This window comes from Rhipicephalus microplus, chromosome 8, assembly GCF_043290135.1.
Source record: "Rhipicephalus microplus isolate Deutch F79 chromosome 8, USDA_Rmic, whole genome shotgun sequence".
Classification (NCBI taxonomy): Eukaryota; Metazoa; Arthropoda; class Arachnida; order Ixodida; family Ixodidae; genus Rhipicephalus; species Rhipicephalus microplus.
This window is the reverse complement of record NC_134707.1, coordinates 2,592,009-2,616,914: the sequence shown is the minus strand read 5'-3', so window position 1 is coordinate 2,616,914 and position 24,906 is coordinate 2,592,009. Positions and strand designations below refer to the sequence as shown.

At 44.6% G+C, this 24,906-nt stretch overlaps 1 protein-coding gene across 2 annotated transcripts in view; it reads right to left on the bottom strand.

Moving 5' to 3' along the window:
• The window catches only part of LOC119165140 (putative Hedgehog signaling attenuator pxb), a 665,846-nt gene that overhangs the window by 465,261 nt on the left and 175,679 nt on the right, over positions 1-24,906 (bottom strand). For both annotated transcript variants that reach the window (XM_075870781.1, XM_075870780.1), the window contains exon 3: positions 6,792-6,837. In XM_075870781.1, the coding sequence (XP_075726896.1) occupies positions 6,792-6,837 (46 nt within the window). The remainder of the gene's footprint in view (positions 1-6,791; positions 6,838-24,906) is intronic.

Here is a 24,906-nt window from a genome sequence, read left to right as displayed (position 1 = left end):
TTCATGTTCTGGACATACCGTCCTCGGCCATCACTTATGTAACGCGAGTGGCGGTCTGTTGGCTGCGGAGGAGTGAGCGCGCCTCGGCGCGAGTCAAGCCGACATCGTTTTTTTGCAGCGCTGCGATGACACGTGACAGTTCAACGGGAAGGCATTACTATTGGAGCACTAGGGCGTACAGCTGAATGTGCGAGTGAGGGCAGTTTCGAAGACACAGCGGTCGTCATGGAGTCCACATAACCATTTATTGGTGCTAACCTTAGCTGGTGTAACAGTACTATTTAGTTTGAACGCATTGTGCACGATGCCCAAATAATTGGCCACACAAATTACGGCTAGCTTAAAGAGGTTCACTTTTTAAAAAATGAACGAAAGGAAGACGGGCTCGACTACGAACTGCACAACGAACTTGCAGGTGGCCATGGCTCTGCAGATTCGTCGGTGCGAAGAGGTGTACAGCGACTCCAAATCCGCAGTCAGAGCCTTTCAAAAGGGCCGCATATCAACACAGGCCGCCATGATCTTGAACAGCTCTAGCAGCGATGAGATTGTCCCTCACACCATGTATTGGTTCGCCCCGCATGTCGTCCACGTAAACGGCGTTGCACTGAACCCGAACGAGTCGGTCCACACACGCGCTCTCACCGACCGCACTCCTCTCGACTTGGTCGCCCGACGGCTCCAACGCCCCCGACGCGGGATTGATTGATTGATTTGTGGGGTTTAACGTCCCAAAACCACCATATGATTATGAGAGACGCCGTAGTGGAGGGCTCCGGAAATTTTGACCACCTGGAGTTCTTTAACGTGCACCCAAATCTGAGTACACGGGCCTACAACATTTCCGCCTCCATCGGAAATGCAGCCGCCACAGCCGGGATTTGATCCCGCGACCTGCGGGTCAGCAGCCAAGTACCTTAGCCACTAGACCACCGTGGCGGGGCCCCAGACGCGGGACGAAGACACCCCTACCACACAAAACGAGATTAACAAGTATTACTAAATGGCAAGGCGGGCGTTCCCGATGCCACATTCGAAACACAATAGAGCACAGGCCGTCTCGTTGCGCTTACTCCAAACCCATTCATACCCGTCGTTGGCATACCTTAATGCAATTTATCCTCACAAATTCCCCGACACCGTTGCACCACTTGCGGACAGACGGCTACATTAGCACACATGCTCTGGAAGTGCGGGTCACTTGGACCGACTTACTGCAAAGCCGAGCGGGATGCACTTTTGCGCAGCACAGGACTTCAGGATCCTGGCCGTCCAATGCACCCGCGACAAGGCCGTCACGCTAGGCCTGCCGGTCCCCACGTGGGAGTGGCGGGGAGGTGCACGGCAACTTCAGCGCCTGCACTGGACCATAATAAAGTTTTTCTCACTCACGTGATCATGTCATCACGTGAGGTCAGGGTGACGTCATCGAGTATTCAAAAATTCTCGTGATCTGTAGCGTCATGATGACAGCATAGAGTGACGTTTTTCCGCGCGATTTTTTGCGTCACTCGAGTTGACGTCACCGACAAGGAACGCCGACGGCCCATTTTCTTATTTGATTCGGCATCTAAGGCTTTCGTCTTAGTATATCCGCGGTACCTTCCACGTTCGACCAGAATTTTTACCTAAAGCCAGTTGGCCAATATCTGACCTGTAAAGCGTGCTTTTCCTCAGCACGGATGTTTGTGCGGAGAAGCCAGCTACCAAGTTCAGGGGTACCAATTACACGAGCAAAAGGATCAAAATGTGGGCCAGTTGGTAATTCATTTTCTTCGTTCAGCGAACTGGGAGCGCAGAGAAAAACACAAAGGACGAAGCGAGGAACCACACAACATGAGCGCTCGTGTTGTGTGGTTCCTCGCTTCGTCCTTTGTGTTTTTCTCTGCGCTCCCAGTTCGCTGAACGAAGAAAATCAATTACACGAGATCACATGCATCGAAGTTGTGGTAATATGTTTGTTCGAAATAACTGTATTCAGAAGTAAAACCTGCACTGGTTTTCCCGAGCAGCATGCCACCATTCATGTCGGCCCACTGCACGTAACTACGCTAGGGAGACACGTCATCGAGCGTCGTAAGCTGGACGTCCTGGCAGCAGGCACGCGATGCCGGGTTCTGATTTGGTATGCAAATTGGATAACGCTCTGTTCATTATCGCGCTCGCGTAGTGCGTCGAAGCCACTAACGCTTTCTTGCTGTTTTCCTTCTCTACGTGCCCCTGGCCTGCATAGGAGCTCATCTAATTGCTTTTTCTCTGCGAGGCGTTGGTATTCATACGGAGATTTCTGCCGCTCTGCTCCAAGATGCGCGGGGTGAAGCCCGTTGTCAACGCCAGCTCGATTCAAGTTTCTCTTATGCGCTTCGCAGCTTCCCGGCTGTCACATTTACTCGACGCATCGGTGCTTGGCAAGCACTAATACAGCGGAACAGCAGGTTTCATTTCGCGCCTCGTTTTGATTTTGTATTTGGCTGAATACGCGGATATTTCGATAAAAAAATAGTAATCAACGCGGCTGAACAAAAAACATTGCCAGAATAAATACGAGAAACTTACGAGGGCCTTTGTTAATGTGCAGCGGAAATAATAGACCATGTTGCTATATTACACCTAATTCTAGACGACCCGTAACGACGGAACATTCGGTGAAACGGTTTACTCTACTTCAGTGAAGAGTGAACCTGAAGATTTATGGCATAAGCCAATTATATCTCAAATAAAATTATCGCACCCTTTAGTAACAGCAGTCAGCATGTAAAACAAAAGTGTGTCAAGCGTCAGGCACTAATTACCCTAGAAGTAATAGTATATGACCAGGATGATGGCAAAAACTAAATTTGGGTCCAAAGAAGATTGAGGGGAGATTAGCGGCACCCGGCTATGCCAACGTGGTATCTTTGCATTTTATATCGCGTCATCACAGGCTGGTTTTGTAGATATCGCCTTTGGCCAGTACAGAAAACCCAAGTTCTGAATTTTCGTGTAACCAATGTCATCTTTTAGGCAGGTATTACATACCACTTTCAGTAAACTACACAAGCCTCCCATTCACTAAGTTACTTGCACTTGTGAGCATGGGTTAACGCGTTCGCAAAATGGCCCACACATTCATGAAATCAGTCGCATTCTGAATGCGACATTTAACGTAGACGCAGCACATTACGGATGCTATCATTCTAACAGACAGGGACCACAAACGCGGACGCAAGAAACCCAGACGCCGCAAACGCTATCAGTTTATGGTAATGCTAGGGATGCTATCGGTTAATACTGATGAACCATTCGCTCAAAACTCGATTGTCTTCAATTTCGCCATTATAGGTTTATCAAAGGAAAGACACCTTTGAAATTTTTATTTTTGAAAATTCTTCCTGAAATTTCATCATTGTGGAACCAAAATTTCAGTCATGCAAAATAGCTAAATTCCCCTTCAGGTCAACTCGCTGTACTTTAAAAACACCATGGGTGAACAAGAAATTAGTGAATGTTTGCCACGTTGTGCGTCTGGCCACAGTAGGACCACATTCATTTCTACCGATGGACAGCTCCGCAGAAATATGCGGTCAGTACACACGACGTCACGATATGTGTTGTTGCGAGACCATCTAGACAGCATCGTCGTCGTCATCAAGACGAAAGCATTACGTGTCTTTGCGAACGCGAAAATCGACCATCAGAGTCAGCGCCCCGCTTCAGTTCAGGTGATGAAAAAAAAATCATCATCATCGTCTAATGAGGCCATCATGTGAAGCGACCATGATGTCATACGTCACAAAGGCTTAGTACGGTCACCTTGACGGCTTCGTGAATGCACGTCATCATATACTTGGTGAAATTTTTGCCAATTACGGAGGCTACAGTGCAAAACAAGGCAAAGTGACCAATGCTTTTATTGCCTCTAATCTTGGGAGCAGTGCGAAACCACCTTAAATGTAGATAGGTTTCGGAGGGGGGAGATAAGAAATTCAAAGACTGAGAGTGAAATAAAGATGATGGATATTTTCTTTCCTTTTTCCTTTCTTTTATTCTTTCTTCGCCATTCTTTCTTTCCTTCTCTCTTTCTGTTTCACGCACGTTCTCGCGACTTAGATTCGCTAGCAGCAAAATCAGCGCTCTTAGTGTCGTGAAATAGTCGTTACTTACGCGATAAAAATATCAGCGTCTTTCGCGTTAGTGTCGTTTCAAAGAACGACAGGTGTATAGCAGACGTGAGGATGAAAAGTAGGGGCATTGGTCGCATGATCTCCTGCCACAAGACGTCGTGGTGATGAGAATGGCTCGTCGGTTGCTAGGAGGCCGAGCTCTGCATACATGATGACAGCCGTCTCTCGCTAAGCGTGTCACGTGACGTCTATTCATCCCACGTAGTCAGCCGCGGCAAGTTGCGGCTTTTGTGTTCGACTTTAGCGCGTAATCTGATTCTCCTCCATCTGCGAACCGCCATTTTGGCAATCTGCATTTTGTCCCCTTTAGCTTCTCGTGGGCGCCACTTCACTGTTTCGATATGTCGTGGTGTTTTTCTCTGTTGTTTTTTTTTACCTTCATTGTGTCTTTCGTGCCAAGGGGAAAAATTTGTTGTTTGTTTTATCTTCGTTGGAAGGGAAAGATTGTGACGTATTAATCCGGAAACTGCTTCTCGCTTTTCACGATGCATTAGGTTTTGAGCGTTTTTTTTCTTTGCATTTTCTACTCGTTAACACAGAATATCAACCAGCCGCTTCACAAACATTTCCTTCATTCATAAGTTTGTATCAAGTATGCGAAAGGAGGCTTATGTGAAGGCATATAATTTAGCTGTGGCATTTGTCGCATTTCGGTTGGCACATGACGTATCTTTATTTTTGTTTCACTTTCCGAGAAGACGATACAGATTGCGGCATTCTAGTCTTAGGCACAGTCATCTTGGTGTCGTTGGGGACCGTCCGATTCATTTTGCGCATTTTGAAAATCTCTGTTAGTGGTATTTTTTCATCTACCCATTTTCGTGATTATGGGCCAGGACGCAATATAAAATGTCGGTCCCCTTCGAGGGCATCGGCTAGCTGTTTCTGCTCGGCATAAACAATGATCGCGGGAAAATATCTGCTTCACGCTTTTCTGTGGACTTTTCAGTGTAGCCCAAAGTCAAACGCTAATCAACATAAAATACAGATTGGTTTTTCATGTAAAAGTGCTTGCCATAAAGCTTGCCACAATGCTAAAACAGCATTAAAACAAGAATAAAAATGAAATACAGTAGGCAAGATCACGACCATAAGGAATACATTAAAGAACAAAATGAAAGCATTTATTAAGTAATGAAAACACTAGGAATGTTTCGTTAAATATATCGCAAAAATGCAAACGACAGGTCATTGCAGAAAGGCACGACACTTTGCTTACGCATACCGAATGATACGCTATTGGATTTATGGACAAAAAAGATTATCGAATTTTGAGATCATGGGGCGATTAGAAGCCCCATTCTCATAGCATCACCATGACCTTGTCAAACAAGTGACCTGGTAGATGACCACACTTGGACATCCCCCAGGTCATTCTAATCGGAAGACCACATGATAAATGATGGAAGCAGTGTGAAGTGTCATTGTGGGTGACTCGTGCACCAGCACTTCACCCACTAGATTTTTCCTAGAACCTAGAAAGAAGAAGTTTTGACACGTGTGCGGCAGCGCGGTGCTCAAACAATGTAGCAGAGCTCAGTACTCACTGGTTACGCATCGACAAAAATGCAGGTTTTGAAGTATCTGCACACGAATGCGCGTGCTAAGATCGTGTCGCTAAGCATAGCTTCTTTCGAAGAACGCTTTTTTTTTTAACACAATACTTCGTCCTGTCTCATCTTGTTCAATTCCATACGCTGAAGTTTGATCATAAATATGAACAAAACACGCTCATGTGCACACCCTAAACGAGGATAGCTGAGGCCTTTGTTTTGGCAAAGGAGACCCTCTTCGAGCGCACTACATTGAAGAGTACACTGCCGTAGCCACCTTCGTTTCCTTCAGCGTTTTGCGCACAAAACATGTTTTCCTTGCCTTCACTTCTCAAGTCCACAGAGTTCGCATTGAGAGCTGCATGCATATTTGGTACGAAGTTTGAGCGACAAATGAGAAAAAATGAGTGATCTCTATCTTCAAGTGTGAAGAGGCGAGGCAGCTCTCATTCTCCCCGTCGCACAGGGCACAAGCTATAACGCATTATCAGTTGTCTGATGCTTCGTAAATGGTTCGGCACCGGCGTTGAACTCTCCAATTTGCGCTCGGTGTTCTTCCTCCCATCTCGTTACAAGCCAACGAACTGCGCCCGCTGTGTAAACACATTTTCGCTGCGCCCCGCGAAGGAACTCGAGGGCGGCAGCACGACGCATTCACTGCGAGCGAGACTGCAAAGGGAAACAGCCCGCGGCTATGTATGCAAGTGTTCCTGCTCGCCGCAGACCGAGCGAGCGTCGTCGAACTGCCGAACGACGCGTCGCTAACTAATGGATACAGGACTTCAAAGACGACGAAGGGCGGTCTCATGCCGGCGGCTGCCAGGTTTTGAGTGCTCTCGTGCGACGAGAGCACGCACGACGCCTACCGCGTCCTGGCGTTCAGCAGCGCGTGGAACCTCGACAGGCTCGTGGCTGAATTTAATTATAAACGACCCCTCTTTCGCCCCACCGATGGCGCGCTCTCCTGAGCGTGCCAACTTCTCGAAGATTTCATCCATCCAGTACAGTTTACCATGTCCGCGAAACATGGCGAATGCACGAACCGATCGAGTGTCAGGAAAAGGGGTGTACTCACTCTGCGTAGTGGCTCGTGCCTCGGGCAGCACTTGGCCCCATGTCCCCTGTAACGAATTTTGAGTTTTGAACGAATCACAAAGCCGCACATAGTTACAGTAATGACATGATCTCATTTATGTGGTAGCTGGGCCCTATAGTGCGAAGTTGGCTCTATTTTTTCTTCAATCAATCGATCACTTTCAAAGTACAGTGTACCTAATCGCTCATATAAGGGACAGTGTTAGCGAGAAATTGCCAGGCCTGCACAGAACGCACAGCACCGTCGCAGCGAAATCATGAAGAGTGGCCTTTCAGAACCTTTTATCGGCCTAGTAGTGTGGCACCTTGGGCTAGTTGGTATGGCATGACGATATTTATAGCGCGAGAACAGAACGACGACAAAGAGATAAGAAGGACCTTCGTGTCCTTCTTGTCTTTGTGTCGTCGTTCTGTTCTCGCGCTATAGCCATCGTCTTTTATCAGCACTCTTTTAAATGCTAGAAGCAAACTTGCTGGATACCCACTACGTCATAAATAATTTCTGTGAAGTAGGCTACCATGCTATCCTTTGTCCTCCTTCGGAGAAGCGTGCTATCCGCTAAACACTTGCAACGAATTTTGCGTAGCATTCAGTGGCTGACGACGATGAAGAATCACGCATGAAGTGAGTATGAGCCACCGTTGTTATGTAATGAACAGCAAGCTTTTGCAATGTGTTGGAGCGTTCGACGACTCACTAGTCACGTGGTTCACATTGTGTGACGCCTGGTTGTTCCTTTGCTGTTCTAAAACGCTTCATTACTCATATAACGCTATTACTTTCCCGCCATAAAGCGAGCCTAAGGCAAGTGTACGAGCGAGTACCAAGCACCGGCGTGGATCAGCGATACAATACTGGGCTGGCAGGCAGTGCACCGGGTTCAAATACCGCTATGTAACCACACATGTCTTTGGTGTTTTTATTCGAGTTTGTGTGTGTGCGGTAGTGGTTACGGACACCAGCGGCGGCGAACAACTACGGCGCTGCGCGTGACCCGTGTTGTGATCTGGCAACACCGTTCACTGTAAAGGGCAATTTAATGCCTGACAATGTGCCGTAAGCCCTCTCGGTCAATAAAGTGCATAAGGATAGTCATGCACACATAGGGAAAATTATGGAACGAAGACGCAGCCACAATAAAACAATTTTTTATCACAATTCATAAAACACCGTTGTCTGATCATGAAACACCTGTTTGCAAGACTCAGTTTGAACAATAGTATGTTGTAACATTCAGTTTTTTTTTTCTGAAACAAAAAGGAATATGCGCAACCACTCACATATATTGAATAACCAAGCATGATATTTCTACTCACTAAATGAAAATGGGACATATTTATACACTTAAATTGGTTGGTTGAGCATCATAGTTATGAAGGTCTGATCCTCTCCAATTATGTTACTGTCATGAAGACAAAATATAAAAATGAACCAGAACTCTTAAAAAGTTTCTTTTTAATTTTTTTTAAATGTCTTGTTCTTCTGCACTGCTACTTATTGTTGTGTTCTTGTTTTGTTTTGTTTTTTTTTACACTTCACGACGTCGCAGACATAATAACCACTACGTCGCAGAATAGTTAAGTAAACAGAAAGTTGACACTCGCTCACGAGGCTTCCAGCATAGTTTAACGACACCCGAAGTGACACTACCTTTTATAATGTCACAAATGTGCAATACGCGTGAAAACCCGTGAATTACAGATGGACCATCTTTCAAAAAACCCGCCGGCTGCAGCACGCAAAAGGCGAGAAAACCTCAGTGTCGTCTGGTATTAACCAAAGCTGTTTCTCTGAAGGAAAGATAAAGTAAGTTAAAAACCTGGGGAAAGGCTGGGAGGTCGCCCAGAATTATTACGCCCGGTTCGCTACCCGACGCTATGGAAAAATCTAAAAAAACTGGAAAGAAGAGCGGAGATTCAGGCAGGCACACGAAAACAAATGGGAAATTATTGAACTTTAGTGGCGGTAGCCTATTGCATACAGGTTATTATACTTCCGATCCACACCTTTCTCCGAAGGGAAGCATCTTTACAAAGAATCCTAAGTGAGTTGCTTGCAGGGCATTAATAGGCTACCGTCCTAAGCTTCGTAGCGCTGTAGTTTGTCTGTCATGCTTGCAGCACAGGGCCGACGACAATTGGGGCTTCCTGTGATGCGCTCTACAGAAGCGGGCAATCGAATCGGCACACGAGAAGCCAAAGAAAAAAAAAAGAAACGGGTATTCGGCTGAGTACAGATTTGTGAAAGCCAGCCGAGTAGTTTCCAATCGGGGTAACACTTTATCTCGCCGCTATTCCGATTTAATGGAAGGGCTCCCTTGTTCCCCGAGAATGGGGCGTCGCGTTCGTTTGGTCTGTGTCAACTGTGCCGCCTCCGATACGCTGCATTGCCTCTGTGCCTTAGGTCGAGAGCACATTCGCACGAAGAGCGAGATGAACAAAGAATTATCTGGAGCCGGGTTCGCCTAATGGTTTATCTGGCATCGCGCAGGAAATCTCAGCTGCGTTTTCAGCGGATGTGAAAGGCACCCAAAGGCTGAAGTGCGGAAATGTTTTGGCGAGCTTTCTCTCTTTGCTTCGAGCGAGAAATATCGACCAAACCGTTCGCTACAGATGCACTTTGAGGCAACGTACTTTTTTCTGGTTATCTTTTTAATGGCCACTGCACTGAAGCAGAGGTTGCACATTCTGCGAGCACAGTTATCGCCCTGAATGACGGAAACATGAAATGAAGATCCACTTCGGCCAGATTTCGATTAGAACGCTTGATGCAGGGGTTGCTGGCGCTGATGGGGCTCTAATGGTCTAAAACGTGACTGGGCTTTATTTTTAAATGTATTTTATGCCAGCCCGAACTTCTATATTACTAGCCTACACTCACAAAGACAGAAACACCGGAAAACCACTAGAATTGAACCAATTTTTAATGGATTGATTGATTGATTTGTGGGGTTTAACGTCCCAAAACCACCATATCATTATGAGAGACGCCGTAGTGGAGGGCTCCGGAAATTTTGACCACCTGGGGTTCTTTAACGTGCACCCAAATCTGAGTACACGGGCCTACAGCATTTCCGCCTCCATCGGAAATGCAGCCGCCACAGCCGGGATTTGATCCCGCGACCTGCGGGTCAGCAGCCGAGTACCTTAGCCACTATACCACCGTGGCGGGGCAATTTTTAATGGACATGAAGGACAGAATGTACAGCGGTTCACTGCGTATATTTTAGGTACTCACGGCAACGTTCCTTTAAATGGAATTTCACTGCCAGCTGTCTTTGCCGCCCACCGCTGAAATTTAGGCGTTGCCGAAGGCAAAAATTGCTTCACCGATCGCTGCCCTGCGCTTCGAATTCACCAAGTCGTCATCGTATGCCGTGTCGAAACTGAGGCACGCAACTGGTTAAGATTAGTATGGTGATGCTTTGACAACAATGTACGCGTGAATACATTGCGCTAATTTTAGGAACCATCATCGAAATCTTCTTGCCTTAGGCAGGGCTAAAACCCCAGCGAGGAAATAACGACAAAGTGCACCAGATGCTTCAGCCTAAGATGGCACAAACCGATGACTTAGTTCAACATCTACGTTGTTGCTATTGGTGCACAAGGCGAACGGAAAGCGTGATATGTGAAGTTTAACATCCCAAAACCACGATATGATTATGAGAGACGCCTTAGTGGAGGGCTCCGGAAATTTCGACCACCTGGGGTTCTTTAACGTGCACCCAAATCTGAGCACACGGGCCTGTAGCATTTGCACCTCTATCGGAAATGCAGCCGCAGCAGCCGGGATTCGATCCCGCGACATGCGGGTCAGCAGCAGAGTACCTTAGCCACTACACCACCGCGGCGGGGCAGGCAAACGGAAAGCGCCTGTTCGGATCGAAGCGGGAGGTCGCGTTTGCATGGGAGCTGTCATATGTTGATTTGTAGCCGCAGCAACTGGCAGTTACCGATACAGTACTTAAAGGCATAGGACGTCGACGCGAATACGACTATGCATATCAATCATGGATGTGACATAACACCTGATAAATGAACGCAAATATCTCAACCCTGCAAATTGAAAGGTAATTATATCTGGAACGATTTTTTTGCAAGCATGTAGCCCGCATACATCCAGTAGCTTTTGTAGTTCTGAACGGTAGTTTTGAGATAGAATATAGTTTCAGTTCTTGTACACTGTGCCCTGACGTCTGGTCACTCGAAATACCAAGGATTTTCGATCGTCGCTCCACCCCTTAGCTTCGTTGGTGGCGATAGGAGACCTTAAAACATGCACAAGCGGCCATTTCGGTAGTTTTGATACCCGACGTTATCACAACAGTCCAGACTGCTCCGTCAAGTCATCAGAATTAGTACAGCCACCTGAAGTCAAGCTTTTGGCGATTTCGGCAGGTGCGCCACAATAAAACTGACTAATACCAACTGAAAACAATATTTTCTGAGCTTCCCAGTTGCTATGAGCGGTCTCTGTAAACGATATTTCTAATACACCTACAAAAAATGGTGTTTTCTAAGTCTATTCTGTATAGAAGTAGTTGTGAACTCACATGACGGAAAAGTAAACTTTCACGTAGGCATTCGCGACAACAGTCTTGCTGCTAATGAGTTACGATGGTTTACGAAGTGGGCACGTAATGTAAGTGCTAAAAAATTGATCTTCAGCAGACCAAAAACACAGATCGTGGAATCGGACAGGACGGCGCCTACATCTTTGGTGTACATAAAAAAATTTTTTTTAAGATACGAATGTCTACCAATTACTCCAAATCACCATCTTGAACATGCGGCTAGCAATTGCCTTCGATGACACACAAATCAAGTTCCTAAAGAAAGCGCAAAATATAACAATCGATATCTTCTGACAGGGTGTCAAAGAAAACATTTTTGGTAGCAAAATGAAGGGGAAAAAAAGAAAGGAACGGCGAAGGGTGCGTGGAACGAGGGGACTGAATTCAGTTCTTTATGTTTGACCGTGCCGGAAAATGAATTTTCGATCCGTCGCCCGATGAGGCGCTCTGTCGGTGCCAAATCTAGTCGGCTTATTATAGTTTTACACGTTTTTACATGGGTCTCTGCTTTTACGAGCGGCTCTTCCATAATGCCATCCAGGAGGGCTTCGTCAAGGGAGAGAGGGTCGGAGGCGAACCTTCTATATGAATAAATATCGCCCCGTGCTTCACTGAAGCGTCGCTTTTCCCCATCTCACTCCTGCTCTCGATGCCGTCATCACTTTCCCCTACGCGCTCTTCGTTCTTTTTCATGTTTGCATTTACTTTACCACCCACAAGGAGGCGTGGAGGTGATCTCGTGAAACCCGCTCCCCGAGATCGGCTTAGGCGATGCCCCAACAACCCTGTCAGCGGCAGCCCACGTCGCTCACCTCTCCAACGAGACGAAGTACTGACGAAAATGCCGGAGCTCTTCGCCATGGTGGCCCAAATCTGAAGTTCATCGAAATACGTGCATGATACGAGGCTACAATGAGTTCAGACGTCAGTGCCAATCATGGCACAGCACGAAAACTCACACGGTCCCTGATGCATTCACCTAAGGCGACTCGAAGGTGTTCTCCGTAAAGGTGCCACGAGCCGTGGCTTGACACGCCACTGCCGGGCACGCCGCCAAGTGTCGTCCTCGTTTGCTTCTTTTGAGAACGCGTACTCTCCGGGCTTTTTTTCTTTTCTCACCGCTCAAAGGAGCGTGCTAAGTGGCATCGTGTGACGTTACGTTACATGACGTCCCTCTAAAATTCATAACGTTATGATGAGGTTAGACGGTGACATCATCATCTATGCATCGCTCCTCCCCCGACGCCGACGGTCAAATTGGCCACTTCACGAGACATCGAAGGCTCTCACCCTGATCACAGAAGACAGATCGTACAATGAACAAGTTGGATAAACAGGTTCAACTCTCTTCGCACGAAGTGCGGCAATTACTAAACACTGCGAAGAAAAAGACACATGCCGAGCACATCAGCGCGAACTGTATAGTCAGTTGATCCACATGAGATATACAGAGATTACGCGCATGCGCAGCGATGCCTTAGGCACCACCGCTGTCGCAAATTGTTAATCAGCGCTAAAAAAACGAAAAAGGAGCTTATCAACGCTCCCGATATACATGACTAACGAGGGAAGATGACATCAAGGGCATCTCGGCACATGCGCGAAGTCTCCGTAATGTTTGATATGTGGGGTTTGACGTCTCAAAATCACCATATGATTATGAGAGACGCCGTAGTGAAGGGGTCCAGAAATTCCGACCCCCTGGGGTTTTCCAACGTGCACCCAAATCTGATAACAAGGGCCTACAGCGTTTTCGCCTCCACCGAAAATGCAGCCACCGCAGCCTGGATACGATACCGCGACCTGCGGGTCAGGCGGCTCTAGGCTTGTCCGTACTCACGGTGAAGAATAGCGCGTTTCAGACTCCACCACCTCCGTCTTCCATGAATGAAAACGAACGTGAACGCATTCTCGCCCGCGAAAAGCAAAGAGGACGCAAACAACAAGCAGCCGAGCACCTCAGCCAGCACGACGGACTACACTTGAAATGTAAGCAGCTAGCTTTGCGAAACAAGTACGCTACAAAATGATCGTTTTTCCACCCTGATTAGCATTAAAGCTGACAGTGTCAAAGATTATTACCTAACGAAATCTGTTGTAAATAAGCCTGGAAAAAAAACAAAAATGCGCGGAATGATTGCTGATCGGGCGAGTTGGTCATCTATGAACGTATAGCGTGTATTAGCGCAGTATACATAAAAGAAAGGGATAGGAGACCTATCTCTACGTCTGTGTCGTGTCCCTTTCTTTTATGTACTGCGCTAATAGACGCTACGTTCAAAGATGCGCGATTTGTCTTCGCAGGTGTGCGAGGTCTTTCTAGTCAGCGCATTTCTCAACGAGGCCATATCTGCATACCACGAGAATGGAACTAGCCCGGGTGTAAGCACGGGCTGAGGAAGACAGCGCATACGGTACGGCTGTCGTGTTCATTAAACATAGACGTCGTTAACCTGGGCACGTGTCCTCCTGTCCCTGCGTGGCTAGACAAATCGCACGGCGAAACGATGCAAACTCGAGGCACGCTCATGAAAAAGAGGAAAGCCGATCGAAGATCAGCCGCGTTCAATGCTCAATGAAGGCACGTCGGCAAACTTCGTTAATAAATGACTCAAAGTTGAAGCTTTTTTTGTCCTGCAAGTTTTCTGGCACACCAGTGCACGTGTGCTGTGTTGCGATGCCGAATACAGGACCTCAATGGCAAAATGCGTTTTTGGCTGACGGTACGCGCCTCTTGCTAGAATATTAAACAGAGACGTATATGCCAAAGAAGTTATAGGGTATGCAGTAGTCGTAATTACAATATAAACGTGAAGGAACAGTAGTCATTATTACAGCGGGACCTACTTTTTGAACTACGCCGTTTTTAACAATATATCGTTTACAACAGTGAGAAGCTGCCACACCGCCAACTTCTGTATGCTTTCTATGGTGAAACAACCCGCATACAGCAATGCCCGATTGTTTCGTTATCGGTAATAACAATGAACTCTGGCTGTAGGGTGTGCGTACTGAAAGGTAATGGGACTGGAAATCTTTAAGGCAAGAAGGAACCTAGAAGTCAAGCGATGAACGTAATTCAGCACCATTCAGCCCAACGTAACTCAGCACCATTCGGCTTTGCAATATGCTCCACCGCACAACGAGAATCACGGCACAGCTAACTAAACTGCACTACGGCCACCCGTGACTACGACGCTGCAGTGGTGGTAGCTTCTGTTGATGCACTTTCGGACACGCAATCATTGTAAAAAGCTGAGGCTTGGAAGAGTTCCATCCTCCAAAACTTCAGATCTTGTCATCCAATGGCTGTATATAAGTCTTCTGAGGGTCCCGTGAAATGGTCCGAATTTTCAAGCATGTTCAAACAAATATGTTCATCACTGACGTCTGTTGGCATATCACATCCAATATTATGGTTTTTGCACACCAGTAAGCAGTCTGTTTTTTTTTCATGCAACCCGTTTACAGAAGTTATCAGTTATAACAGTGAAAGTTTTGTGCCATATGAGTATTGTTATAAGTGGTTTCGATAGTATTTTATTTGTTGTGTTATTGAGGTTATCACTGCGTTTTTGTTTCCTTTGTTATCTGCTTCAACGGCTAAGGTTCGAGATTGACATCGACATAAGTGCATCACGTGGCTCGAGATGCAGGAGATCTCTCGCTTGGTTCGTACGCTCAATTGCGGCAGCGCTGTATTCTGGATGACGCTGAACTCGGCAACGGGCGCCTATGAGCAGGCACTCAAAAACAGATAGAAGTCAAGCGCTCATATGCGGCCGAGATGATTCAGGGGCGGGGAGGTTAATGATGAATGAATGAATGAATGAACTTAACAATGCTTCTGACAAACAAATGTGACATCCAACGTCCTTTACAAATCCTCATCCTAACCTTATTGTAGTCATAGTCTTACTGCTTTCAGTGTCTTATCAGGAATTTAGTGTGGCCACTTTCTGGCGTCATTGTTACGACGTTTTTACAGGTCCTGTGTAGATGCCACAAAGGTGATTTGAGAGGAAAAAAGGGATAGCAGTGTGCAGAGAGAGAACATCAGAAAAGTAAGGAAAAGTGTGCAATGAAGCGCGGTTGGTGCACTCTACACAATTTCTTGAAAAAATACGGGTTCAACTATTCCTCAGCACAAACTGCGCCGCTTGAAATCTAATCCCATTCTGGAGACATCCGTCGGTAGACTTCTTTGTGAAGCTGCCCTGATGAAGTGGGGCGGTGGTTCTTTCGTAGAATGTTCTGTGTACAGGACTAATCTCCTATCGGCCTACAATGTTCCAATCCTATTAGTCGGCCAGCCGTGAAACGGGACGCAGCCGAATCAATGGCTCCTCCATCGTGCACGAGGCCCCGTTCTGATCAGAGCCACCGGAACTCTCCATCGGATCTGAACAGATCTCACCGAATGAAAAGAGATGCGCGGATGAGGGACTTCCTCGCTAACGACCATTCCGGTCTCCCAACCGCAATCGATGCCTCTGAGCAATCGGCCGGCTCTTCTCATATTGCTAAAAGCGCTATGCTCAATATCCACACGGTACGAGAGTCGATATACGGAACATACACCACGACAGCGCACGTTCCCGCTCATCGTGCAAGAGTATTCGGTTTCTTGTAAAGAAATAACGTGTCACTTAATCTGTGTGGGTACCAGAAGGCATCAATGGTTACAGCATTTAGAAGCTTGCTTAGAAATTAAAAAAAGAATGTTTCAGAAATTTTTAACGTCCCAACTATACAACATCCGGTGTCATACACAGCTTCAAACACTCGGCGTACTATTAGTATCTATTACAATGTCGTCATTTAACCGTAAAGGCGAAGCAATAAATATGCTAGCAACACACTAATTTGCTGTGCTAAGTAAAACTAGCAGCTAACTTGTTTAGCACCCGATTAGGTGTAACTCAACAAAAGCGAAGGTCACGAACTGACCTTTGAGTTGTCTCTTCAGCGCAAACTGATATGATGTCATGTTTGCCGGTGCCCGTCGAGAGTACAGCGCGTCAGGCCGTTCAGAATACGTCAGCCAAAGTGAATGCCAATTTCACGTGCTGTTTTATTTCTGTTGAAAGTGATCTCAGTGCCATGACCACTGCTTTATGAAGCGCGTTCTTTTCAAAAACATGCTGTTTTAATAGCCGCGCACTGTACAGGAGTACACTGTAAAAAAAAATGTCTCGGTACACAGCAAAAGCTGCTGGTAAATCGTTGCCGGAGGCATTCTGTAAATGAGTAACAGCAGGCTCCGTATCACGAAGTCTCTGTTATACATTTTTCCGTATTCTCTTTCACATCATATCTGTATTCCTGAACACAGCAGATCTGTTATTTCAAACACAGCAAATCTGTTAACCCAAACACAGCAAATCTGTCAACCCAAACACAGCAAATCTGTCAACCCAAACACAGCAAATCTGTTAACCCAAACACAGCAAATCTGTTATTCCAAACACAGCAGATCTGTTATTCCAAACACAGCAAATCTGTTATCCCAAACACAGCAAATCTGTTATCTCAAACACATCATGACTCTGTTTGTAGGAATACAGAATTTGCTGTATTTAGAGGAGGAATAAACGGAGATCGCTGTAGAGCAGTCTGGCTGTAAATTATTCCGTTATTATTAATGAAAACAGAAGCTTCAGTAAAACACCTGGTTTCGTTTAATGGCTTTTCTGTGCTTGACTAAGGTTTTGTGTAGTTTCTTTGCCTTGAAGGAAAGAGTTGTTTCACTGAGCATAAAATAAACTTAGTTTTGGTAGTAACTTAATTTGTGAAAAACTAACACAAGCTTTTGTTGACCAGTACTGTCGAAAAGCCGATGTTTTACGGGATGGAATGGAATGTTTATGTGGCTGCCTGTAGATTCTCATGATTGAGTTTTATGTCCAATTTTATGTACTGTTTCAACCTACACTAATGCAGTCTTTATGTACTGTGTGTGTGTAAACCACCCCTGCTGCTGCATACCATATAAATAATAATGCAACATTAACAAAACACAGATGAATTTATTTACATATAATACATGTGCTGTAGCTTGCTACATCACCATTCTTCATCACTTCAGCATGTTTATGCCTGAAAAGAATGTGAAAAACAAGTGATCAAATGAATGCAAGAAGCAACTTACACACACTTTATAATGCCTTCTCTGTGTATGTATATGGCCCTTGATACAAAAAGTAGGGGCACGTGGTAGAGCAAAATGTGAAAAAAAAAATCGCTTTGTTTTCTTTGCAATTTGGGGAGGGGTGTCCCTTTGTGCATCCACATTCGTGCTTTTCATAAACAGCATTTTTGGTGGCTCAAAACCAGTTTTTCCAAAAGGAAGTAGCCAGTGAAAACACACTCTAGTGCAAGCCCCTTGCATTCGCTCTATGCTTACGGCCTAATTTTCTGACGTACAAAAGTCAAAATGCTTGTCTAGAGTCAGCTGTGTATAGAAGATTGTCGGGTAACTTCTAAAGCAGTCCGAAGACACTGTGCACCTTTGTATTCACAATCCGCCTTCAGAATACATAGGTTGGAACACTTTCAGCTCCTAGCATCATTACACCTTGCATTTGCCGTGCTTGTCGATAACCTTAGATGCTGGGGGTAAAGAAGGTTCTGAGGAAGTGTAAATTTCGTTGAAGCCCGTACAGTTTTCTTGTTAATGTGAATAAATCCCTGTGACGTACTGAGGTGCTGAACCAGCAAGCTCTTTATTGTTAAACCTCCCAGCCTTTTCAGCATCTTTCGAGGTGAATCACGTATATACATGGGGACAACGGGTATGCTCTAATGGACATGGACTAATATTTCTGATGCAACTGAATAACAATGTGTGAGAACGACTCAGTGTAAGTGTTGAGTTAATGGGAATTGAGTCACAGAATCTTTCCTTTCTTTGTTTAGGGTGAGAGTCCTAGAAATGGCGACATTGAATATTTTTTTTGCATTTAATAATGGTAGTATCACACGAGCCTCTATTCTGAGATAGGATTGAAGCTTGGCCAAACTACAATGAATTTGCTGGAAATCGTTGACCACACTTGACGATACGTTGCAGATAGAGCTGAATGACATCTCACAAAAAAAAAAAAACAAGACAAGCATTGCGAGAGGCTCCACGGCGAAAAATTGACTTTGGCAGTGATTACCAAGCTTGTAACTACTAAACAAAATAATTGAACAGTGTTTCTGACAGTGCGATCACTTTTCACCTGTTTTTGAACTTTATTCCATATCTCAAAACAGTTTTTTATTACTTAGCTACCATTATTTCCCATGTATTTTAAGATAACCAGTTGATTATTTTTTTTGTATACAGCTACTGAAGCAAAATAGAAGCTATGCACTTTACCGTTATTGTGTTACAAATTTTCATAGATGCCAATTAACTCAAAAGTCAAGCTCTAGTGGTAAAAAATTCACAAAAATTCTATATTATGAAGTTAAAAGAGCAAAAAGTTTGGAAGAAAATGATGTATGGATTATATGAATATCCCTTTTAGTCACTGAGAAAACTACCTAAAATCAGCAAAAATGCACAGGATGTATAGGGCCTGCCCGGCGCTCCTGAGAAGTTTCCCACTGGCTCTGATCATGCTCAGAATGAGCAGTTACATTTTCAGAAATATTTGTTGCTATTGTATAGCAGAATGCACGGGTGAATACCTATACTGATTTTCAACTTTGCATTCTGCTGTTAAGCTCTATGTGCCACATATAGCTACAAATTATGGCTGAACTTTCTTAATATAGATTTACCAGCGCAAAAAAAGACGGCACATATTTTAATCATGAACCAACTCGCCCAAGCAGCAGCTTTAGTGAAATTTTTTAAGCACTGTTTATTGATCACAGAATGTTTTTTTTCACTATGCTGAGGTGGGAGGGGGGGGGGGTTGAGGATCCTGTAAAAAAACTGAAAGAGCTTGACCTGAACTAAGAAACATCATGTGAATATACACTACACTTATTCGTAGCCAGGCGGTGGCACACCGGGCCCGTGCCTCTCCCCTCCTTCCCCCCAAACTTTTTTCTCCATGAAATACTTAGCGCAAAATTACCATTTGCCTGCCCAGACCTCTGGTTCAGATCAAAAAGGGCCCCCTCCCCCTAAAAAGTTCTGTGTATGCCCTTGGTTTAGATGAATGAATTTCCAAACCCTGTTTAACATAAGCATCAGTGAGATTAGATAGATATATGGGGTTTAATGTCCTAAAACCACATATGGTTATGAGAAACGCTGTAGTGGAGGGCTCCGGAAATTTCGACCACCTGGGGTTCTTTAACGAAGCATCAGTGAGATTGATAACTAGGATAAAATTAAGGCCAAACCTTCCATTTTTCTCTTTTCACAACATACTATATGTCCTTGGCACAATTCACAGTATATAGAAATCTCAATTGAGAGTGCATTTTCATGTGCTGGCTCTTGTGAAATAATAGCAGTATATTTTGACTACACTCCGAAGGACAAAAAAAAAGAAAACGCCAGGCTCATAATACTTACAAACAAATTAAATTGAAAATGCAAAGCCACAATCAAGATAATATTCAGCTCTAATAACCGGATATCATCAGAAAATGTGTATGATTCATGCTCACACTTTCACTGATTGAAACGCAGCTTCTGGGCCAACTTCATTATCTTTGTGTGCACACTTGTGCGAGACTTCTGGCCACCTTCGCACCTGCTGCCCTTTTTCGTGTTGGAGCCCTTTAAGGTTATCAAGGTGTGGTTCAAATGAAACATATGAGAAGAGCACAAGGATGGGTACAGACTCGTCAATGGGCTTCATTTAGAACACGTATGGTTACACGCTACAGTCTGCAAATTCCTCATCTATGCATCATAGACTTGCATTAATTCTTGTACAATCTGAGCCAAATACGCTGGCCCAATCATTTTCCTCCTGAAAAAAAAAAAGAAGACCTCAGCAAGCTTAGGAGCCAATTGGTCAAGGCTGCATCTCCGAATTTCATTCTTGCCAGTAATGGCTGTCATAGTTTCTGACAAGTAATCAATGGACTTTCACTGAAGTCAGAGGCAGATAAGACCCTTGTCAGGAATCAACAACTTGTGTTCCCTGCGCCGTTCATATATATATTGGCCTGTTTGATTGATGTAAACATTCCTCCTGGTTTGATAAGCAACTAACAAACTAAAAGGTGTGGCACTTAGTGCAATTTTACACACCCTACTAGTGGTTTGTACGCTCCCAAAATTTTTCCAAGGCTTCCTTTGAAAAAATGTGCAATGGCCTTTTTCAGTCTTCGAATACGCACAATCATAAAATAAGTCTTCACATGCTCGTGGTAAATATGTTCAGAATGTATGATCTGATGTTAAAGTTGGGTTAATATTAAAGCACAGCATTTTGTCTGGTGAGCTAGTTTGTGGGTGAAGGTTACTCTTCTGTGCCGTTCAAGGTAAATGCTAAGACCCCGCATTGCCTCTATGAGGTGTGCAAGATTGCACTAAGTGCCACCCCACTGAGTTCGACGTGCGCTCGTCAAGTAGGATAACGAAGTCACTCAGACATGGAGGAATGTTAACATTGGTCATACAGGTCAATGTATAAATGAATGATGTAGGGAACACCAGCCCTTGATAAAGACCAGACAAGGTTCTCACCTGCCCAACTTAAATGCATACGAATTGTTTACTTTTAGTAAACCATGGCAGACTTTACTGGCAAAGACAAGAATTGAGATGCAGTTGTGACCCAATGGCACTTGAGCTTGCCTAGGCTTTTTTCCTAATGAACAAAAGCAATGATTGTGTCTGTGATACTTCACTCAGACTATCAGAATGAACGCAGGTTCCCTGCATGAGTGTACTGAATAAAACCCAGTTGCAGGTCTGCCCTCATCTTCCACTCTTCTCCTCCGACAACATCTGTTATTTAAGTGTATAAGTATCTACTGCACCTTGTAGCTGGAGTTAGGCTCACACTCATGTTGTAAAATGTCATCAATTTACTTGACCTCCTCGCACAACAATCAACACATAATGATATCGACAAGGGAACTCACCCAGTGCAATGATTGTAGGCGTTGATGGCAACTCGGCAAGCTTTTCAGTGATGCTTGTTCCCTCCTGGATGAGCAAAAATATCCCATGTACACAAAAGCACAAAGAGATATGTACAGTTGCGGCCATTCCAATATATAAATCAGAGATGCGATCCCTGCAATTCCGTTTTCCACCATGGTTCCTGGTCTATTGCAGGCTGTGTGCACCAAGTACAAATTACCTACCTAGGAGCCTTGAAACTTGGAACAATTTTAGAGCAAAGTAGAATGGATAGCGAGCACGCAAAAAAACCTGCTCACATTTTGATTCATTTTTCTCTTTGGATTACAGCAACATCATAGACAACTCTGAATGATTGCAGGTCAATATATCAATGTTAGTGGTGATAGTATTGCTTAAAATTATTTTGCATGTGCGACAGCAAGGGACAAAGTGAGCAACATCTTGCAACAACTCTGGCCTATTCCCATTCTTAGTGCCCTCCTCACTGCGTCGTAATGAGGCACTACAGCCAAAGTGACGAGAAACATTGTTCTGCAGTGCATTGCAAAAAACTAATGCTTTGTGCATGTGGAGCACTCTGATTGCACACAAACACTTTTTTTCCCATTGAGCCTGAAAAAGGCTAGTAAACCAAGTTTGTGCACTGTGGTTCACCATGCGTGCACCATGCCCCAACACAGTTTTTGTTGCATGAAGTCTCACTTTTCACAGCGCTACGTTCCTTCTCATTCACTCTGTGAACTTTATAGTCGGATGCTTGGGGACTTCACTCCCTATCCTAGTGGCTCTGATGAAACAATGGCACCTGCCCGCACTAACTGTTGGCTCAAGGGCAGTGTATTTTTTTTTTCAGAACATTTTTGTGACTACGACACAATGCGGATAACCAAAGTAAGTTCCACAAAAAAATTGAAAATTGCCTTTTTTTTACACTATCTTCAAATGCTGATACTTGTGACAAAGCGCGTGTTCCGGTGTAATTTTAATGAATAATGCTGCTGTACAAAGCCACCAAAATTACCTTAAAATGAAGCACAAAGGCAAAAGATATGCAAAGCTACACTATCCTCCTTTTAACTTGTGTCCAGCAATTCATGAATTAGGTATTTTTGGATGTTTAGCATATTTGTTCTGTCAAAAAATTTTGCTGCAGCGGTCACTAAATTCTCATACGGTAGCATTGCACTTGTTCTTTATGGGAAGAAAATACATCGATTAAGAAGTGTAAAAAAGTTAAGTCTGCTCAAAGTTCAGAAATTGTGAAATTAGAAGAAAACTGATTTCAGCAGTCAAAGTTTAATTTTCCTTTATACAAAAGCAGCTTTTTTCACAAAATTCAACTGAAAAAGCTATTGTTTTGTGCTAAAAACCTGCACAGCATTCAGTCGATCCCAGATATATTGAACTCGAAGGGGATCGCGATATATGTAGTTCAATATATCGATGAGTCGAAACACAAAATATGTGTATTTAAGGCATAAATTAGAGCATCTCAGACCTAAAAACAGTTTTTTGAAATCCTAACAAGCACTTAAAGAATGATTCTCTCACAATATGATAAAGAACAAGGCCTGAACATCTACTTTTGCAAGTTATCGCACTTCATTTCACTTGAAAATAGTCTGTAAACTTTTCTCTCTTTTTGCGTGCCACCAAGTTTCAGTTGTCCTCAATATCACTGGACCCTTCCAAGTAAGCAAATTCAGCTCATTCGGCCACAACAGCGCTGAGTGGCACTGAATGCCAATGTAAGCTCCGTAGAGCGTTGGTGGCGAAAGCAATAATTCCACGGCACCGTCAACATTGGGCATCATCTCGGCATCCATGCAGTCAGAACCAGCGACGTCGTCTTCTGCTCCAATGAAGCCGCTCGCTGTCCGAGATGGTGCCCGAAAACACTAACAAGGCATAGAATTTACTGAGGCATTGTACGCCCTTGACAGCAGTCATGACGCACTCAAAGTCGTCACCTGGCACAAAGCCCGCAAAGAAACAGTTCACGACTGTGCTTTACTTGAGGTCGCTCCTAGCACCAGCCATGATTTTTATCGCTACGAGCGTATCAATGTGTAGCGCCGACTTCCAAATGATGATTTATCAGTAACGAGGCGAGAAGTACACAGGTCCACAAGCCACAAAAGGCGATGCTGCCCACAAACGAGCAAGCTCCCACCGTCAGCATGTTGGTGATAGCGATGTCACTTGTGGCTTTGTCATTTTGTAACCGACAGCTGTTGCTTTGGTGCGGAAAGCTAGAAAAAAGCGTAGCCTCCGAAATGAGCGTTCTAAAACCGGAAGCACCAAAATACCTCATGAAGTTGCACATCTCGAAGGCCACGCTTTTCAGTCCCACATGCCATCATACACGATTGAATGCGAACATCGCAATGAGATCACTAAACTTCCTTAAGTCATTCCACTTCGTTTTGGTGCCCTCGGTCATCACCATGCCCCCACGTTAAAACCTGCAGATCGCACATCAAGCATACCGGTGCACTCACAAGTGCTGTGCAACGAGCTAGATCAGCAAGATGGAGTTTCAATGTTTCACTTTTCAGCACCCCCTTTTAGTCACTTGCACGCGAAAAGGGATCGGAACTTGTCGAATTGTGGCTATAAATGATCATTATTTGTTAGGAAAAATGCAATTTGTGGGCTTTAGCGTGGCTCAGAGTTCAATTTAGCGGATGTTCTGCTGTGCGTGAGTTCGATAGATGTGTACAGCAGTCCCGTATTTTTGCATGGGAAATTCAAGGGGATCTCTCAACTTTTTGATATAGCCAATAATTCGATATATCATAGTTTGATATACCCGGGATCGACTGTATTCTATAAAATCTAGAACCTAAAGCTGTTCTCAACAAACCAATACATCACTTTCTGAAAAGATGTTACTGTCCAGTTTTGTACTAACATAATGCAACAAAGTGAAACTTACTTCAAATACTTGGTAAAGGTAGTTCTTGTCTTCCTTAAAATGCGCGCAGAGGAATGGTAGCACAGCTACCTGGACTGCTTTTTCTCTTTGTCCTTCGTCTCTCACGCGCACCACCAGTTCCATAGTATGTTTCGTCGGCGCCTCCTCCATCATCTGAAATAATGCAGGCGCACAGGCCGCCATCCTCTCCTGGAAGATTTCCTGCAATTATTCCAAAAATCAAAGTAAATAACAGTTACTTGATAATAGATGAATTCATCTGTAGAGATATTAAAGTGAAAACTGATTGAAATGTAGAACTATATTACCACCCTACAATTGAGTGCAACAGCTGTGACACGCCAAAAAAAGAAGACAAAAAACAGACTGGTGGGGAATACCACCCTGAAACTACTGCACCAGCTTACTAGAACATGTTGTTGGCTAGTAGGTTCAGGCTGAAGAAAGGTAGGGACGTAAACCACATAGACAAGAAAAAAAGAAGTGGACGAGATAGAGCATTGATTGCAACAGATTTTGTTTGCAAAAT